We start from the raw sequence: 21,837 nt of genomic DNA on the forward strand, positions 1-21,837 counted from the left end.
ATTCTCTCTCTCACACACACACTCACACACACACAAACACACACTCTCTCACACACACACTCTCTCTCACACACACACTCACACACACATTCTCTCTCTCTCACACACTCACACACACACAAACACACACTCTCTCACACACACACTCTCTCTCACACACACACACACACTCACACACACTCTCTCACACACACAGACACACACACAAACACACACACACACTCTCAAACACACACACACACTCACACACACACACACTCTCACACACACACACTCACACACACTCTCTCACACACACAGACACACTCACACTCACACACACACACACTCACACACACACACACACACTCTCACACACACACACTCACACACACACACACTCTCACACATACACACACACTCACACACACACACTCTCTCTCACACACACACACACACACACTCTCTCTCTCTCACACACACACAAACACACACCATCTTTCTACCCTTAACTACCCCTTGAAGTAGCTATAGTATATTGCTCTTGTATTTCAGATTCAGGAACTCCAGCAAGGAGAAATTAAAGAATTTAACCAAAGCTATAAAACGGGTTAAAACCCAAGGCCACCTGACTAAACACACCGCGTCTGCAGTGACATGCACAATGAAACCACATTAGGCAACAGTGATGGGCCCAGTTTATTCTAAATGTCTGGTATGAATTAATTCATACCAACCTCATGAAACAGGCACTGTTATTATCCCATCTTATAGATGAGGAGAATATGGGACGAAGAGTTTAACTTGCCTCAGGATAACGCTGTATGTAACTGGTGAATTTCAAAGCCATTCACTAACACCCGCATTCTCACCCACACACTATAGAAAGCTTTGCATTTCCTTTCCATTAGGGTATGAATGGGAAAAAAAAAGTCCTCCACCCACTCATGGGGAACATTTGCTCACCAATGGTGGTTCCATTTGAGAGAGATATGGAAACTTTGTTACTGAGGCCAATCTGTCAAAAGTGGGTTTCTGGGGTCAGGTCTTGAAGGTAGTTCTGGCTGTCCTGGAACTGTCTCTGCAGACCAGGCTGGCCTCAAACTTGGACATCCACCAGCCTCTGTCTCCCGAATGCTGTGGTTAAAGGCCTGTCCTATCATGCCCATTTACTGGACAGAAATTTTACACTTAGCTTTCGCTAACTTTCCTTTCCATCGTAACAGCAGCAACCACCATGAAGTCAGTCTTCCCAGCGTCACTGGGTATCAGATACAGGACTTCCTATGCAGGGTGCCCGAACCCCCGAAAGACATCAGATATGGCTTCTGCTCACACTCAAATCCCAAAGTTTCTGATGCTCAATCCCCTCAAAGTGAACAAACACAAAAACCTGAGATAAAAATAAAACAAATAAAACCACAATACAATAGAAAATCAAATAAAATATACAAATAATAGTATCTGGCATTAAGGGGGATAAGAAGAACACGGGAAGCTTTTGAAAGATTTACCATATTCTATTGTTCCGTGCTGGGTCCAGGTGATGGTCAAACAGGTGTTTGCTTTGAAACAATTCAATGGGTATATGTTAGAGTACTGTCTGCTTTTCTATATTTATGTATATAGTTTTCATGACAAAGAGATCATAAAACAAATATTAAGGTTTTCAAAGTGTACAAATAGTGATTACTGCCATCAGCTATGGAAAGACTCATCCAAAATCCTTAGTAAACTTCCCAGGGTCGGGAAAACTCAAATGCGTCAAGAAAGAGGAACATTTTTGCAGATTAGAGCTTCAGTGGCTATAATACCATGATGCAATAGAAACTGTACCTGGATCCCTGCTTTGGGCGATGAAGAAATGGCATTATCATTTCACTTTTAACAAGATGCTATTTTAAAGTGCCACCATGGGGCTGGCTCTAGGATTGCCCATGACAGCTCACAGGGAAACACACTTAGGAGGTTGCCTGCACTTTGCTCTGCTCCAGGATCCTTATGCATGCACTGAGCAAGCATGTCTGCCGATGTTTTTACTTTCTGTATGCTTCTTAAGCGATCTCTTGGTGCATTCTGACGGGTATCGGGCAACACTTGCCAACAGAAACACCACAGGACTCCATGCGTGGACTCCTCGCTAAGTCAGAATGCCAGTTTGAGGAAGACAAGCCTTCGCCCTTGGGGCTCATTTATAGGATTTGGCCTGAGCAAGACAACGGTATTAAGATAAGGACGCAGTAGATCTGGCCACAGTCAAACAGCATCATTTCCCCCTCATCTAGATGCTTTGAGCGAGATCGATGTTGGTGCTGAGCTTCCATAGATTAAAGAATTACTGAGTATTTCAACTGTTCTGTTTATGATTTGGATAGAGCCCCTCTTGTCAAAGCCAGGTCCTCCGTGACCCACGATGCCCTCCAATATTTATTTGGAATACGTAAGGAAAACCTCTTGTACTGAGCAGCCAAGAGAGGGAAGAATCAGCTGCTACACACCACGAAGCTATTCCTTCAGCTGTCAGCCCACTGGAGAACGAGCTCTGTGCCTCCTAGGGCTGCCAAATGAAAAGCTAGGCCGTGGGCTGTGGATTCGCTTTGTTTCCCAGACAGCTGCTAATCGTCCTGACAATGGCACAACATTTAGCTTTCTGACATCCTGAGCGTCTCGACTGGTCCTCAATTAAACAGGTTTTAATCACCGAACCTCTAAACGCCAACATGATAGATGTACCCAGTAAATCTCTGCTCCTGTCTCCCACTTCCCACACTCAAATTTCCACATTTATACATACAAAAAACTTGAAAGCCTGCTCCCAGAAACTGACCAAGAGTGTCCTGCCCACTCATTCCTGTGCGCTACTCCTTATGTCTTACCTCTGTAAACCTTTCCATAGAGGTAAGGCATTGAACATTTGCCAAATGAGCCGGTCAGTTTCAATAAATAGATCGGCAAGTGTTGTCTTTCTCATTTTTTTAAAGTGTGATAACTAATTCAGAAAGAGTTGTGGTTTTGCTATTTGCTATAGGGATATTTGAATCATCTTTGAAGAATAAGGAGAAGGAGGAGGAGAAGGAAGAAGAAGAAGAAGAAGAAGAAGAAGAAGAAGAAGAAGAAGAAGAAGAAGAGGAAGAGGAAGAGGAAGAGGAAGAGGAAGAGGAAGAGGAAGAGGAAGAGGAAGAGGAAGAGGAAGAGGAACCAGAAAAAATCTCCAGGGACAGTCTTACTAATATTAGTAGCCTTAGGCCAATGCCCGAAAAAAAGCTGCTAATGGCGTTTCATTCTGTATTTAAGTACTTGTAACTGGAGAATCAGTTTGATATTCTATTTTTTTTTTTGTTTGTTTGTTTGTTTGAGCTAAGGCCTCATGGAGCCCAGGCTGGCCCCAAGCTTGCTCTGAGAGAAATGACTGAATTCCTGACGTTCCTGCTTCAGGCTCCTCGGTGCTGGGACTGCCGCTGTACACACCACTGTGCCCAGAGCATGCTTCGAAATCTGCTGATAAGGAGGGGTCTCACGCTCTTGTGTTCATATCAGTTTTCATTTTGTAGAGCCATGAATACAGCCTTATATTCTCTATCAACAAGCCTCACTTGTAGCTATTGTTAAAAATAAAATATCTGGCTATCAATCCTAAACAAAGTACCAGTTTTCATAAATGGTACGCTACGTTACAGGAAAACCGAAAAGAGAAGCTCAAAGACAAGAGACATCAGCCATTCTTAGTTCCAGGGAAATTTTGAAAATTAGATTCCTATTTCCTATTTCTTGGCTTAATGGGGCCCATGAGAGACAGATGCAATGTTTACAAGGTACTGGGGGGTGCCTACTCAGGGCTTTCATTCTCTTGACTTTGAAGGGACATTGAATGTATCATGAGCCACTCCTTCATCATAGCTGTCTCAGAGATGACCCACTGTCTTCCAAGTGGAAACACTAGGAAGTCAATTAGCGTCAGTTATGATGTGAACACCTGTCGGCAAAGACCTGGACTGAGACCAATCCCATTAACATAGTCACTCGTGGCTGCCAAATGGTCACACTTTGGATCACTTAAGATGCCGTCCACATTCAAAAAGGTGACCCAAAGGCAGAAAGGTCCAGAGTCCCATTAGTCATCTTCGAGGCCATTCAATTTCCCATCATATATACATATATATGTGTGTGTGTGTGTGTGTGTATCTGAAATGGGGAACCTACTTTCTAATGGTCATTTTAAGAAATCACACAGGGCCGGGCGATGGTGGCGCACGCCTTTAATCCCAGCACTCGGGAGGCAGAGGTAGGCGGATCTCTGTGAGTTCGAGACCAGCCTGGGCTACAGAGCTAGTTCCAGGACAGGCTCCAAAGCCACAGAGAAACCCTGTCTCGAAAAACCAAAAAAGAAGAAAAAAAAAGAAAAAAAAAAAGAAAAAAAAAAAGAAAAACAAGAAATCACACAGGTTACTCACAAAAGTCAGGGTTATTGTAAACTGATACTTTGAGTCCCTTTACCTAAACTTCTAAACTCTATTTTTTTTTTTTAAAAAAAAAAGCATATGTCTCTCATTGTCTGAAGACACAAAATTCAGACATCACTATTTGGAAAGGAATAAAGTAACACAAAAAGTTATAGGACAAAGAGTATTACAGCACCCTACTGTCTTAGCAAAGACGCTGGTGAGTCTTTTCTTGCCAAATGGATGTGTTCTCTGCTATGTGGAAGCTGTCCAAGCCCAAATGTCACTTGGCTTACAGAACCATGGAGCTGAAGAAAATGATGATTCTGGATAATAAGGTGGAATGTCACAAGTGGAAATGAGGGACATGGAGAACAACAGAATGAACACCAGGTTCATCCTCGTGATGAACATTCTGAGATGTCAAATCTTTTTTAGTATTTTATTTTAGTTTAGTTTTAGTTTTTCCAGACGGGGTTTCTCTGTGTAGTCCTGGCTGTCCTGAAACTCACTTTGTAGACCAGACTGACCTCGAACTCACAGAGATCCGCCTGCCTCTGCCTGCCAAGGGTGCACCACCATCGCCCGGCGAGATGTCAAATCTTAATGCCGCGTTGATTCCACACTATGGAAGATAGGGAGGTTCTAAACACAAGGGATCAGATTCTTACGGAGCAAAGGCTGTGAACCGGGCCTCCACTTTACACGCAACTGACTCTCCTGCTGGGGTAGACAGGGAACAGTGAAGGCACTGTGGGCGGAGACAGAGACAGAAGCCTTTGGTTGGGATTATAAACAGCTCCTTTTGAAAATGGTTCCTCTGTATGGCCACCATATGCGATGCTCTAGAAAACCATGGCCATGAAATGATCTTTTAGTGACCTTCCCATCTGAAACTTTATCTTTTGGACAAGTCTCTTAAAAGGCTCTATTACAGGTTAGCAACAGAAGAGTCATTTATGAGAGGGGATTTTAAGCTTGGGAATTGGCAACCACAGAATTTTTTTTTTTTAATCTTTGGGGTATCAGCCAGAAACAGAATTATGTGTGCCAGATAGTTTAAACTCCTACATGCAGTATAAGCTCAGAGCGGAAACAACTGAGCCATTAAAATTTAAAATGTTATTAAGGCCGATAGATGTCTTCAACTAGATCAGTGCTTAAGTATTCAAGATGACTTCTATAGTCATAAAATATAACAAAGAATGCATTAGGAAAGTCATAACTGTTTGGGACTTTTTTTTTTTAAATAAGAAGGTACAACACGTCTCAGGAGCCTCTCTTTAAACACAATTTGCTGAAGTGTGAAGTTTCCTAGCCCCAGTTCCACCCAGGAGTAAATCCCTCAGTGCTGGAAGAACCGCATTAGAACAACATCTCACCTAGAGCTCTTCCCTCAGCATGGTCACTAGGAAACACAAAAGGCCCAGCTCCACTGTGCCGTGGGGGTTATTTTGTATGGGTTCCGAGTCAGAGGAGAAAGAGAAAAATACACTGTGCAAAGAGGAGCTGCAGTTCAAGTAGACTTTGAGAAATTAGCACTAATATTTCAGGGACTTCTCCAAATTTTTCTATCCTGTGAAGACTTCCTAACTGCATTGTCCTGGGCTTTTAGTCAGTTGATTTTTTTGTGGTGGAGTAAGTTTCAAATGAAAGATGTAAACACCATTTATGGCTTTAAAATTTTTCGTCCATTCTTTCTGCTAACCAGAAGCCATCCTTTTCCTAACTTTCGCTGCTTAGGGTTCTGTTGCTTGTTCTCCTAGTTTTCAGTGAAAAAATGAAGCATCAGGGACTCACCATATTCTACAGTGATAACTAACCGTCCGTTTCACCTGCGAAGAAATGAGTGGATGGAGCGGCACCCCCACCCCTACCCAGCAACGGAAGAATGCTTCCTAGGGAGTCCCCTCAAGCCTGGCTCTCCTGCGGACCCTATAAGCTCATGGTGGGTTCGCTGGGCTCCAGCACAGTTGAGGACTGCATTCTACACCAGCAACACCTGGGGGATCAGTAATTTTCAGAGCTCAAAAATAGTCCTTGAGCCGGGCAGTGGTGGCGCAGGCCTTTAATCCCAGCACTCGGGAGGCAGAGGCAGGCGGATCTCTGTGAGTTCGAGGCCTGCCTGGTCTACAAGAGCTAGTTCCGGGGCAGGCGCCAAAGGTATACAGAAACCCTGTCTCGAAAAACCAAACCAAAAAAAAAAAATAGTCCTTGGCTACCTTAGTGAGGTCAGAGACTGCCTGAGTAAGCCTTCTGCTACCAGCAGGTTTGAGAGCCTGGCTTGTTTCTATGCCCTTAGCTTTGGTAAGGGAAGGAGAACGAAGCCGCATTTCCAACTACCTTACTTTATTAGGTCCCAAATACAGAATCACCGCCCCCTCTCACCAAAAATACCCCCTCCCACCAAAAAGAGTTGATTCCAACAGACGGCGGCAGATTTACTGCTTGCTGTATGTTATCTACAAACTCTCCAAGGAGCCGTCCTGAGCCGTCCCTTCATAGTGTCTGTTCTTGGGGGGAGGGAGATCTTACACAAGCGTGTTGCCTACTGGGAGCCTGCTGGTGGCAAATCCTTATTTAGCTCTCAGTTGAGATCCTGAGTGCTGGTTGCATATGCCACAGACCAAAGGTTCCTATGAGATCTTCTTGAAAACATCAATTCTGCGGCTCTCATCCAAAAAGGTGTTTTTGGAAAGTGTGCCTCAAACTGCCCGAGAAAATTTCTCCATCTATGGTATCGTTTGGGAACTGCGGAACAAAAACAGTTGTTACACATTTCCTTTTCTTTCTGACTCAAATCTTCCGAGAGAGAGAGAGAGAGAGAGAGAGAGAGAGAGAGAGAGAGAGAGAGAGAGAGAGAGAGAGATAGCAAAATAGCACCACCGTGTCAAGGCACTTTAACTTTCCCCATAACATATTTTGAGAGGTTATGGTTTAGTAAGTGGCCCCTATGCTTCATTATAACAAAACAAAATACGGACTCAGTAGAGAACGACAGTGCAAGCCTTAGCAATTAATCCATCAGATAAAGGATTTTACGTTTAAATGGTCTGCCTGCTCCGTGTCTATACAGTAACCAGTTTGAAGGAAGATGTTCCTCTTTAGTTAAGGGTCTCACCACATTTCACTAGTTTAAAAGAAATGGGACCCCCCACCCTCACCTCACACCCACACAAAGGTTCTCCAGCCAGAGTGAGAACTGGAAAGAGACTTCACACAGACCTGACAATTTAGCAGACCAGTTTGGGAGAGAAGGCCAAACAATGGCGGGTCAGTGGTGGGCGGGGCCACACCTTTACTGCCCTTGCTTAGAGGTGCATATTGACCCCCATTGAAACTTCAGGACCCTGAGGAGTTTGCTGGAACTCTTTTGTCCCACTTCCCAAAGAGACACTGAATCAATTGCCTTTTTCTCCTTATTGAGGATTTGGTTTATTGAGGACGGGTGGTCAGACCTGGATTGGGGCACACAGGGGCTATAGGAGCAAAGTGTCAGTGACATTTCTCCGTGAAAGCCACCTGGTTCATGAGGCAAGCACACAAAGGTGTGGCACTGTCTTACGTTTGCCAGTACCTTACATCTGAGAAACCTGTCACTTTGGGCACAAGTCAAGACGGAGAAAGAAGGTTCATATATTGAGGGCATCGGAGCCAGGAGGACACCATGGAAAGGCTAATTAAATGAAAAGAAAAAGAAAGAGATGTTTTGACCCTAAGGCTTGCTTTGCTTCTCTGAGCAAATTGCAAACCTAAGACAACATCTTCTGGTCTACCTGAAGACCACATACAAGGTTTTCCTCAATAGCCATACCATGACTCATCTTGGGGAGCCGTGGGCCAGGATTCCAGTGAATCCCTGCAGACTACAGATCTCAAAAGAGGGTTATTCCTGACTATTTAGAGATATCAGCAGGGCTTTAATGGAAGCTTTGAGAAAGTTTCGCTGCATCATTTCACTGATGTTCAATTGAAGGCCAGACTCTGGAATCCCCTTTGGCCACTCAGAGGAGAAAGGGATTAATTTTGCTAGTTGGAAGGACACCCAGAGAGGACAGAAGCCCACCTGAAACCCACGTGATCCCTGCACTCTTCCGTTTATCTCGGTCAAACACTTCTTTCTCAGATCCCTTGATGGCTTCTCCAGAGCGGACAAGTTGGCAGTGAAGTCCAATGGAACGAGCACAGCATTGAGAAATGAGAAAGAAAGCAGAAGCAGACTGCCAGGGGCTCGCACGAGAGTGGGTTTCCCCTCTCACAGACGAACATGTGTGTGTATTTATGTAGGAGCAAAGCAAATGGAGCTAAGAAAAACAGTACTCTCTGACTCGGGTGTATAAATAAAGACCAACGTCCATTTTCCGAGAATGAAATCTTTACCTCTCTAAAGAATGAGAACTTTCACTTATACACAGTAATTACCACTGGCCGCTGTAGGTGTACCATTTGTCCATGACACTTAGTCAACCTTGAAGTTAGATAATTTAGTAGATTCCCTGGGAAGGATTTCCTTTTTTCCTCTCACCAGGCCTTACGATACCAAGTATGAATACGAGTCCAGAAATCCTGGTTTCCCAAACAAAAAAGAGATATATTTTATATAATTGCTCATGTACTTGATTTTAGAATTATAATAATGAATTAATGTGTAGGCTTCTTAATCACAGTGGAGGCAACAATAGTCTATGGAAATAAAATTGTTTTTGGTATTAAGTGTAAAGCAAGAAATTTTTTTCTTTAAAAAATAATTGCACTGTATGTTTTTCATATACACATTTCATAAGGACTATGAACTAAACCAGGGGTCTGTGGTTGGAGCAGAGCTGTTAATGAGAAAACCACAACCTGGCTTCTCTGAAGCCCGTTGTGTGCTTGGTCAAGATTATAATTATCCAAGCAAGCAAAGGTCTCTTAAGTAGCCACCATTTTTGCACTCCTAACATTAAGCTCCAACAAGGAAGGATGCAGGATGCGCAGACAGCATGGATTCAGTGGGATTTCTTTACCATCTGAGTTCCTTGGGAGATCTTGCTAGTTCTGTCGTTTGTTTTCCCCTCAGTTTTGCAGGGGTAAGGAAAAAACAACACGATTTCCTGGAGATCAAAGCAAACAGGAAATCATCTCAGTGAGAGGGTAACACTAACAACCAGAGTGTGTGACTGATTACCTATGAGGCAGAGTGGTAAGGATGCAGACTTTAAGGAGAACCGGGAGCCTTCACAATGGCTCAGAGAGGAAAGACACTTGCTGGCCAAGACTGGGATTTGATACCTGAAAAATCAGATAAAAGTAGAAGGAAAACACTGACTCCACAAAGTTGTCCTTTGACCGTGGCTTATGTGCCCACACATATATATCAAGCACATGCACACACACACACACACACACACACAAATAATAATAATAAAACAAAAATTTAAATAATTAAAAGTTGAAGAGAACCCGTGCATATCAACATCACGAGATAAACCCACACATACATATCATGCATGCACGTGCACACACAATAATAAAATAAAAATATTTAAAATAACTTTAAAAGTTGAAGAGAATCCATGCACATCAACATTATGAGAAGCACATTCCTACACATTTCAATCTGAATATCAGCAGGGAAAGATTTGCGGTGGCAGGAAGCAAAGGCATGTTTGAAATTGTAATTACTTTGGTTAATTTTTTTTAACACAATCAAAACATCTTACAAATAACGTGTCTTGCCAAATGCAAAAACTGGATCATATGGATTAACCGGAATGCTAAGCCACCACATCCTTCCCCCGAAGCACAATTTCCCACAGTGGCACGGCCATTTCAACATCTTACTACTCCCCTTTCTTGATGTAGTACGCCAGAGCAGAGACCAGCGTAAAAAAATAAATGTAAAGCCAGAAACCTAATTGCATTTTCGCTGCCGGTCATTCGCTCTGCCAGCTACCCAGCAATGCTTCCGCAGTCAGAAAGCCCTCCTACACAACATGTGAAAAAAATGACGGGCCTTGTGTTCCAATAAAACTTTATTCACAGATGCCAGAACTGAATCCTACAAGTCTGGATGACAGCTAACTATTCCTCATCTTAGTTGTTTTTGTCCTTTTAGGAATACAAAGGTAATTCTTTATAGGTTGTTCGAGGATAGGGGAAGTAGGATAATAAAAACAGCGAGCATTTGTGCTTTTCCAGTATCACTGATTTGTTTTTTCTTATTTTGCAAGCTTAAAGAAAACCTTGGTCCTGAGCCCACTTCATCTGAACGCTGGATTCCACCATAATTCTTCAAAGCAATGGGAATGTACCTTCTGCTGGTCCTTTCCTCGCACATCCTCCTCCTGGCTGACTCCATCCGGCGTGGCCTCTGCCTCCCACACCTGGGCAGTGGCCAGATTCACACTGAGCTATGACCTTGCCTTTCAGCACCTTTTGTAGTACGCCATATTCTCCTGCTCCTCTCTTTGCCTTGAGCATACTACTGCAATGGTCTCCTTGTCTGACAATTGTATTCCCTTCAACCTTGTCACAATGCGACACAGCAAAACTAAGAATCTCCATTTTGGTCCCAAACTTTGGCTTTTTAATTTTCCTGAGCCCTGCTTTCACCCCCTTTAACACACAAAGCCCATCTCTGCTTCAGACCTCAGAAAGTCTGGCTCCTGTGTGCCTGGGGCACATCACCTCACTCAGTTGCCCCAAGAGTCTTTTCCTTCTCCCACCACTCCCCTGAAGCTTCCTTCTGCTATCTAGAAGACAGGTAGCAATTATACCCAGTGGGGATGAGAATTCCCACTGTTCGCCATTATCCCACTCAAATAACATAATGTGTCTAATTAAAAGATGGCAGAGAAAGAGAGAATGGGGACTTACCAGTTGAGCAATAACAGTGTGCCTCTTGTACTTAATTATTTTCTTTTCTTTTCCCATTATTTTGAGTTTATTGAATGTATTACTGCTAGAGAGAGTTAACCCACTTGTTTTTACTGTAAATAAAAGTTAGGTCAACAAGCATGTTGAGTACCTACTGCTACATTCGGTACAATGGGGTTATGACAAAGTGTGGTGTGTGGCGTTCTTAACCGTGCAGTCCTAAGAACAATGCCAGTCTAACAAGCACTACTGGTTATGTGACAGGGGAAGACACTGGGCAAGGTCTTCAGAGAGACACCTGCAGGCTCAAAACTGCCTGAGAACAGCAAAGACTAAATTATAATTCTCAGCCCACGGCAGTTCCACCAAGGAAACAGGGTACCTGGTCCATGCACTACTACAACCGGACACAGCAATGCCACTTGGCTATGAATCCTTAGGAGATGGGTATTACCGTGAAGTCACACCTCTGGGGCAAAATTATGATCATAATTATGCTTGAAACCCTTCAGAATTGCTTCCGACCTTGGAATCGCTCTCAACACCCTCTTCTGAATGCTATCCTTGAGAGTCCAGACTCCAAAGTCATGGCTTTCGACTACTTTCAAATTAATTGGAGCCCATAGAAAGGGCTAAGACCGGCAGGTTTAGATAATCACACAATCTATAGAATATCTGAATGTTTCTGGACTGAGTAGTATATATGTTTGTCCCTGAGACGTCATTGCTTCCAGAAAGGGGGTGGCCCGATCTTTCCCACCCTGTTACAAGCAAATAAAAACCCAAAATGTACACTGGGGCTGGTGAAATGGCTTAGTACGTAAAAGGGGTTATAGCCATCTGTATTATGATGGAAGGACCTCCACACATGTGCCATCATGTGCACACTCACCCACATATATGTGGTGATATGTCATACAGAAACAAACAAACAGCTAGGAGGTAGTGGTGCATGCCTTTAATCCCAGCACTTGGGAGGCAGAGACAGGCTGATCTCTATAAGTTCAAGGGCAGCCTGGTCTAAGTTCCAGGATAGCCAGGGATACACAGAGAAACCCTGCCTAGAAAAATCAGTCAATCAATCAATAAACAAACAAACAAGATACTCTTTTAAAGCTGATACCACCAGGGGCTGGAGAGATGGCTCAGTGGTTAAGAGCATTGCCTGCTCTTCCAAAGGTCCTGAGTTCAATTCCCAGCAACCACATGGTGGCTCACAACCATCTGTAATGAGGTCTGGTGCCCTCTTCTGGCCTGCAGACATACACACAGACAGAACATTGTATACATAATAAATAAATATTTAAAAAAAATAAAACTGATACCACAGTCAGTGGATGCAATTCAGAGTTAGTAGAGAAAACTCCTCACAAGGGTCAGATTAATAGTGATTTAAGGCAAACAAGTACCTTTCCCTTTCAGTATGATCTAGTCTCGGAGCTGACAAACCAAGCCTGAGGAGGTCTGGGAAAGCACAGTAAGAAACAACAACAACAACATTAACGCTGGCCGCTCCCACAGCATTTTAAGGACAACTCAACAATTCCGCTCCTTAGGCAGAAAACCTTGCTTCATTTACACGGCATTTCTCTTAGGAACACACCCTGTATTCATTTGCCTGAGATGGTCCACTAAGTCAAAGTAAACTGAGAGAGAGCCTTCAAGAAAACAAATCACTCAGCAGTTTGCATATCCACTTTTCATAAACACCAAGACAATTTCCCAAACAAAAGGCAGAATAGCGGCCACAAGAGGGAAGATGCAGGAAGACAAGCCTCAATTTACTCCCTTTGCCTGCCCTGAAGAACAGGAAGTCTGGGAGGAGCTTCCCTGCCACCTCCACCTCCTTCAACAGACATCTCCTTCCGCATTTGGAGAGACCGGGTACCCCAGCCAAACGTTCACATCACATGCAGAAGGCTCACCCTCAAGCCTCAGCAAGCTTCCTTCCTGCAGGACCCACCAGCCACCAGCCAGCCTACTGGGTGATGACCCAGCCTACTGGGTGATGACCGGTGTTACTCCATTAAGCCTCAGTCACAAAGCTGGCACCCATCAATCAACTTATCAATAATCAGGTGCCAGACACCCCGATTTCCTTTGTCCTTTGTGTCAATTGTTTTTGAACCCCGGCGGGGAGATAGGAAAAGGTTGTTACTCAATCTGGGTTCAAACAGTTCACACATTCTTGGGAGGACACAGCCCACTCACACTGCCTTCCATCAAAGCCCCTCTAAATCCAAACATCTCACCTTTTTTTTTCCACAATGGGAATAGGCCCAGCTGAACTCATGAATACTACCTGATTTCCTAATAATCGTAAGAAAAGGTCACTGTCTAAACTAAGATTTTCTTTTTGTTATCTAATACTTGCTTTAAAAAAAAACATGATACTTAAGAGAAAAACAAAACAAAACAACAAACCGTGAAAACACATCAAAGGTACAGAAGGATTGTGAGGACTCTGGGTACTACATGCTAATATCTGTTAATTCCTCGTATTCCTTATAGAATAAGCCATCATTACCTATAAAGGTCCTCAAGGAATCTAATTTAATGGAATGATGGAACCAAATGCAATTAGAATATAATTGTGCATATGTAAATATGCTTAGGGGAGCTTTGACGGAGCTGCTGACTGCCGCCTTCACCCAGGAATTCGGCCTTCATTATTAGTTCTCACCATTATGAAGAAAGGGTTTGTTAAGCAAAGACAAACTACCCAGTGAGTTTGAATCAGGAACTTCAAAGTGTGGCAGAACTCGGAGGCAGCCCTGCACACACATACACATAATTCTCTACTGAGCAAAACCACTTTCTGGTCGACCTCATAGGAGGTCTCCTTATTGAAAGATTTATTTTTAATTTTGAACAGCTTCCCAGCATCCACCTCCATGAAAATTAAAATAAAGAGATGAAATTTTGTCCTATTAAGCAAGCCTCCCTGCAGGGTTGCTCAACATGACAGGGAAAAAGACACCTCATTGTTCCAGAGGAATTACCTGTCCACTTTTCTGCTAGATCTAAAATAATTACAACAACATTTTTCACTAAAGTTTTGACTCTTTCCTTCCTTTCTAATAAAGTTCTTGCACGTGTTACTCGTGTGGAAGATTTTCAGCATGCCTTCCCTGTGCTCTTGGACCTTTTGGCATAGTAAGAGCTGACATGATGTTTTGGCTGGAGCCCTTATGTATATGAAGAACCAAGGAAGTCTCTCCCTAAACCCTGTGGAGGTAGACACTATCCTCAGCCCATCTCCCAAGGGCTGCCCTCTCTGCCGGAGAATGACTTCAAACTTGACCCTGCACAGATGTGGTCTTGAAAGGTCCAGTCCCGGTGGTAAATTGGTTAAGAACACAATGCTCGTGTTTGTGTGAGGATATGGAAAAGGTGTAATGAAAGAGGGACTGAGGATGTGGCCCCATGGAAGAGGGGTTGTTAGAATGCACAAAGGCCCGGATCCAAGCCCCAGCACTGTGGGTGGGTGAGGATGGAGAAGGAGCGAACTGAAAGACTGACCGGTCATAACCAGATTCTTCTAAGTGTGGAGAGCGCTCTGCACAGGTTGGCTGCTTGTTATACAAAGGTACCAATGTCATGCAGCAAGGGACTGTGATATGTCCACTGTATTATACATGCATATGCATGCACGCACACACACACACACCCCAACACCACAAACATTTCTTGCTATTACTCTGGTGATACTTCTAAAACTCTAACATCATTCTAGTCTTTCTAGAAAAATGAAACGTCAAACAGCATAGATGATCTAAAAGTACAAAATTAAAAGGCAAAGTCCAGGGGCTGGGGTCATAGCTCAGTCAGTAAAGTGCAAGCCTAGAAAAGAACAGCCAAGCTTGTGGCAGATTCTTATAACTGGGAAGGTGGAGATGAGTGGATCCTTTGTACTCACTGGACAACAAACATAATGTACTTGGCCAGTTCCAGGCGAATGAGAAACCCTTCCTCAATAGTAATAATAATAATAATAACAACAATAACAATAATAACAACTTCAACAATAATAATAATAAATCAAATGAGATTGTACCTTAGGGTGACAAAGTTGTCCTCTGATCTCTACCATACATATGTACACTCATGAATGTACAACCAGACACATGCATCTGCACACACGTGAACTTACATATAAAAAAGATAAAAGCCTGCCAGTTCACATTCATGGATCATAACTATAAAGAGACTGTTGATTCTTGGACAGTTTAAGACTTTTCATGGCAGCTCCTGTTCAAAATCTTTCCCAATACTCTTTTTAAAAAATAATATATTTACCGCACTGTGGTGGTACACCTTTAATCCCAGCACTCGGGAGGCAGAGGCAGGTGGATCTCTGTGAGTTTGAGGCCAGCCTGGTCTACAAGAGCTAGTTCCAGGACAGGCACCAGGGCTACAGAAAAACCTTGTCTCAAAAAAACCAATATATATATATTTCCCCCTAGGAAATTCGGAGTAAAATGTAAAAAAAATGGCTTTGAATTATATCTTTCATTACTGGATCAATTAATATGCATATTTTACTTAACGATGGAGGTCACGTCCTGAAATACTGAAAAGTGAGATGTGAGACCACAGATTGAGGGGCAATTACAATCTTTTTCTGGTCGTGCTTTCCACCATAAAAATCTCACAAAATAAGCCAATTTCCCCCCCTTCCTCTGGAATTCTTCAAAAATAACAGGGAACCTGGCCAGTAAGGTAGCTCACCAGGTAAAACTGCCTGCAGGAAAGCCTGACCTAAATCCCCTCCTTGGTTTCCAAGGTGGGAGGAGGGCCCCATTCCTGAAGTTTTTCTCTGGTCTCCACAGTAAACCCTGACACTCCAGTTCATCTAAATATTCAGATTGAGAGAGACAGAGTTGCAATGAACACAAACACTTCAAGAACAGTGTTTTCTAGTCAGCTCTAATTGATGTATGCTATAGAAGAAATGGGGTGGACTAGCTACCTCCTGGGGCTCAGATCAGTCAGATCCAATTAGGCAAAAGGTCTACAGAATTAGCATGAGAAAGGCCATGGATAGCCCAGGCTGACCCCAAACTACTCATCTTCCTCAATCTCCAAAATCCTGGGATCACACAGGACTAGCATGCTTCTTAAGGCAAGTGTTGTTAACTACAGAAGTAAGGCTTACACAGTGGGTTCTAATATAAAGCCCTGTGTGTTATGTAGTCTTTTAATTTAAGAACAAGATCCAAACTACAGCTGCTAATGCTTTTGTTGGCTAATTCAACAGACACCAGGGTAACACCCCACATTAATAAAAATCAATCTTAGGACCTTATGTAATCTATAAATGCTGTCCATCTACAGATTATGGATTTGAGAGTGCTTGGGAAATACAGATGACTCTGTATTTAAGAGCGCTTGCTAAACAATCACGAGGAACAGAGTTTAGATACCAGTAAGCACCGTAACAAACCAGACATCTAGCATCCACTTTTAGCATTACTAGAATGAGACAGAGACAAAAGGATTACCAGGGTTTGCTGGCTTCCAGCAGGGTCTAGAAAACACAAGCCCTGAGTTTAGGGGAGGCTCTGCCTCAAAGGAAATGCCGGAGTGTATTGGAGGAGGACAGCAGGCTCCTCCGTCCGCATACACACATGCCCAGACACTAACACATAAATACTTAAGTCTGAAAAGACAAAGGAAGTAAATCAAGTATGAAATGGACCCAAGTGACTTGGTTTACTATTGTTATCATTGTCTTTCAATTGTGCTATACGATTCTTCATTTTATTTCTGCTGCCCTGCATAAGGCACCGTATGCAGCTGCTGTCTGAAGCAACACTAACAACTGTCCTCCTCCAAATCTTCTGTATTCTAACACAGATTCTAGGTTTATAACAGGCTTTGTTTTGATTTTCAGCACAGAGATGCAATTTGTGATTATCAGCACCCACAACTTAATAGGGATTATTCCTACCTGCTTGGTTGGTCGTCACAGTGACAGATACTGACTGGTCCGGGCTGGGGTTGTACTTAGATACTCCGTTCACTGCCCAGATCTCAAAGGTGTAATTGGTGTGCGCTAGCAGGTCCGTGATGGAGACTCTAGTCGTCTTGAGGCCGTTCTGCTGTGGCGTGTAGTGCACTCCGCTCCCACAGGGCCGGCACTTGCTGGGGTCACCGGCTCCACACTTCTTGCAGACCACATTGTAAGAAATGTCTTGGCGGCCCCCTGTGTTCTGAGGACTGCTCCATTCCAAGTTCACCGACGTCTCGTTGACATTGGAAATCAAGTTGAGGGGAGCAGATGGTGGGCCTGAGGAGAGAGAAACAGACCGTCACCCCAAGCACTGAGACCCTGTTGGACTCCTTCAGAGTTTCTATGATTCTCTCTGCTGAAGGAAGGTCCGCTTGGCAACGCGAGCAAAAGGCAAAGAGAGCTAACAAAAAGAAACCTTCAAAAGAACCATGCACTAGAAGTTTTGCGTGTGGATGTCATCCTCCTTCCTGTGCAAATAAACATGCCACTTAGAGACAAGACGCCACTCCACAGCGAGCGGGCTCGAAGCCCGGGCCTGCTCTCGGTTGGCAGAGAGGCAGCATACGTTATCTGGTCTCCATCTTACCTTCTGAAAGTCAGCTCCACAAATGGGATTCCAGTTCCCAGGGCTGTGGGGGACTGGAAAAATTAGTCGGCTTTTGAAGACGTGTTCTGATTGCTCCGTGGAACACATTACCAATAGCAAATTAAACGATCAGAGCGACAGAGATTTAAGAGACTTGGTGAAACCGCTGGTGGGTCATTAGCACGAATTGGTCTAACACGATCGCAAAGATGGGGACGAGTTCTCAGAGCTAGTCCCGGGCTGTCCATGTCCGCCACATCCCTGCTTCTCACTCCTGCATAGATTAGAGCTGCACCCGGCTATCTAAAAATCACATCCATTCCCACTGACATCAAAAAGTTTCTGAAATGTGAATGAGGATGATGACTGTCATCCTAGATGGACTGGTTAGCAAAGCATCATGGGTAGAAAAACAACAGAAGATAAGCCTATCAACCCTTAGCCAAGAGGCTATGTCCTAACTGCTGTCAAGCAGAAGTCTGAAACAGAGAGCTGAAAGAATGACTTTTGCTTTCTCTCTATGAACAACCCTGGCTGTCCTGAAACTCACTCTGCAGACTAGGCTAGCCTCGAATTTACAGATCTCCACTTGCTTCTGCCTCCCAAGTGCTGGGATTAAAGTTGTGCGACCCCCATCAGGAGGGGCTTTCTTGGTCAAACATTTAAAAGCAGTCATTTTGTAAAATCACCAAACGAAAGCAAGCAAACAGACAAAAAGCAAAACAATAACAGAAGCAAGGCAAAGAGCCAAACTGAGTTTTCATGGAGCACCCATTCTTTCTCCCCACAGACACGTGTATACGCATGTATGTATTTATGTGTATATACACACATGTTTTGGGGGGATGACTGCTTTGAAGGTAATTCTGCTCTCGTCTCGGGAAGGAATATTTCCTGGAGGCCGGCATGGATTTGATGCTTTTCTCCATTGGCTACAATGGAACCTTGTGTCTGGTCCAAAGCAGTGATGGAGACAGAAGTGAGGCAGGTTGCCTGTGGGCAGAGTCACACTCAATATTTGTTACTTGACTTGCGGTGATAAATGGGGCCAATGGATTTGGTGGGAGTGTTCTGTGTGGGAAATCTCCCATCCTGCTCCCTCTTACAGCTTAACTGAGGATGTTATTTTAAAAATCTCAGCAGCTTCTCACTGCATCCCCAGAGACCAATCACCTGAGGCCTCTCTCAGCTGTAAGATCCACTCCCCAACCTTCAAGTCTTAAGGCTGGGGAACCTTAACAAAACTATTGTAAAACCTGTGTTAAAGCTAAGCCTACTTCATATACTCCCCAGAAACAAAATTAGAAATGTCCTCTTATTTAGATTTCAAGACTGAATGTATGCTCAGGATTGAGTAAGGATGAACAAATGGCTTCAGAATATGTGGATGGAGTGACTGAAATATCAGACCCTTTTTTTTGTTTTGTTTTTTTTGAGATAGGGCTTCTCTATGTGTCTTTGGCTATCCTGGAATTTGTTTTGTAAACCAGGCTGGCCTCGAACTCAGAGATTCTCATGCCTCTGCCTCCCGAGTGCTGGGATTAAATAAAGGCATATGTACAGCGCCATGCCTGGCAAAAATAGCAGACTTTTAAGAGCCAAATATGCAATTAACTCTAAGTATTAAATACTAATGATGAAGGAACTGAGATTCAGAAGGAAGACGGGTAATAATGCAATCTACACAATATAATTCGTAACAGAGTTTACTGAAGTCTCAGGGTACCGTGCCCTAGAATCTGAGGTTAGTTCTGCTCCACTGGGCAGAACGTTGGCTTTAAGTAGGAGCGTGCATTTTCTACTCTTCAAAGTCTGGGACTTGTGATGGTCACCATGGTAAAAGCCCTCATCGGGCTGCAGGTGGAGCTGGCTAGAGTCTGGTTTATAAAGCGGGTCAGCCACTGTTTCTTACTTTCCTGTGACTTCCAGGGCTGAACAAGAGTGACTCTGAAATCCATTAACCTCCTTGCCGAGGCTCCCCGTCCACTTTCACATGGGAAAATGGGACACAATGAACCAGGCACTGCAGAGGCAAAAAGTCAGTAATTAGTATGGCGGACGGGGCACGGCGCTGTCTAAACAGCGAAGAAATGGAGCAGAAAACTAAACGGTCACCGGAGCCGGAGCTGTGGCACTGCCGTGTGGAAAGCAATACAGGATGCAGATGCAGCAAGACTGTATGAAAACAGCCTCTGGTCTCCAACAGCCTTCTTGGTAAATGCTGAAGGAGTAAGAACAAGGTTCAAACTCAAGGTTGCCTCCAGGAACGGTCTAAAGAACCACACTCCCTGTGTGTCATCTTCTGCTGTCTTAGAACATGACAAGAACACTGTAGCAGGGTACAAATTGGACAATTACGGTCACATGATAAAGGGGGAAACGAAACATGGAAATCCCTGCCCAGTATTATTATCGCACTGGTCTACGGAGGACCCGGAAGAGCACACTTACTTTCCTAGCTGAAACCGTAATGATGGCTCTGTCTCGTCTGTGGCCTTGGGGTTTCTTTTTATAACTCCGGCCAATTAAAAGATAACAAACATGTAATGGGTGTGTTCCTCCTGTCTAGTGAAGGGCCACGGCTTCCTCAGAAAAGAAAAATTCTCTTCTCAAGACAATTAAGAAAAAAAAAATTATGGACTTGAATACAGCCAAAGCCGATCTAGGTCCCTGGTTAGATGTTAACATCACCACTCTGACTCTTTGCAGGGACATCTCAGAGAAACCAGGCGGGCTGAGAAACACGAACTCTCAGTCAATAAACAGGCCGTATACAATCACGTCCCATTCTCTCATAAGTTTTGTATCTGAGTGTCTAGCAGTGACCACGCTCGGATGGTGACTGCCCCTCCTTCCCAGTCAGAGATTAAGCCCATCTGCAAGTGAAGTCTCCAGTTCAAGTGCAGTAGGGCTCGCTAGACCCACGCGGTCCACTTTCAGAGGTCCAACCAATGAGTTGTAAGTATTCAAGAGAGCATGTTCTCATGAACTTAAACAGCCCGCTAGCTGTTTGGTTTTGCTTTTCATTATTCCAAAAAATACAGTATGTATAACTATGCAGACAGCAGTAGACAGCAATATATTGTATTAGTTAAAAGTGCCCAAAGAATATTTAAAGTACCTGGGAAAAGGGTGTTGTTCATATCATGTTAGATGTGGGGAGACCATCCTTGGATTTCCCTGAAGGTCCTAGAGCCAATCCCAGATGCAAACAAAGTGAGGACTACATGACTTTTATATCAATCAAAGCTATTGCAGAACGCAATCAAATTTCCTAGTCTTTCTGCCCCTACCACTCTTAGCGAGCACACATTGATCATTAAGGGTCTCTGTGAGGAGCAAAGCATCTTCGAGCACCTATCACTATTAGTCCAAACACGGGGCTGGCAGGCAGCAAGAGCGGTACCACGCCTACTTCAGTTCCTTGTTTCTGTGGCTCAGTTCGCTTACGATGCATGGCAGATTCTTCCTAACCAGACAGAGCCGCTGCACATCTGTCCCCATCTATCACCTGTGTCTAAGTCATCCTTGAGGGAATCAATGTTCTCATCATTTCCCCCGTCTACCATTATTTCCTAATATCTAGTTCAGAGAAAGCTCAATAAATGTTTGATGAGTGGCTAGATGGAGGGACAGCAAAGTCCTCGAGTGTAACGTGAAACACACAGATGAAAACGGGCTTCCTTGAGTTAAGGCTGCACCACTCAGTTTCTCCTGGAAGGTTCACTCACACCAACTCACTCCCACAGACTAACCAGGCTGGAAAAAAAAAAAAAGCTGGGGAAGGCTACGTAACCAGTATCAGTGATTACTAACACTGGAGGGGCTGTGGAGTGCTTGTTTATTTAACAAATATCTGAGTGTCTCGTTCCATTCCGTCACCTGCTGGATGAAAAAGGAGAGGGAGAAAAAAACACCTCGACTCCTTTTAACGCACATGTGATAGGTGCCTGGATAGG

The 21,837-nt window shown here is 43.8% G+C and overlaps 1 protein-coding gene across 3 annotated transcripts in view; it reads right to left on the reverse strand.

Moving 5' to 3' along the window:
* The window catches only part of Epha4 (EPH receptor A4), a 145,449-nt gene that overhangs the window by 44,011 nt on the left and 79,601 nt on the right, over positions 1-21,837 (reverse strand). For all 3 annotated transcript variants that reach the window (XM_075952174.1, XM_075952175.1, XM_075952173.1), the window contains exon 5: positions 17,230-17,568. In XM_075952174.1, coding sequence (XP_075808289.1) covers positions 17,230-17,568 — 339 coding nt within the window. The remainder of the gene's footprint in view (positions 1-17,229; positions 17,569-21,837) is intronic.

This window comes from Microtus pennsylvanicus, chromosome 17 (assembly GCF_037038515.1).
Source record: "Microtus pennsylvanicus isolate mMicPen1 chromosome 17, mMicPen1.hap1, whole genome shotgun sequence".
NCBI lineage: Eukaryota > Metazoa > Chordata > Mammalia > Rodentia > Cricetidae > Microtus > Microtus pennsylvanicus.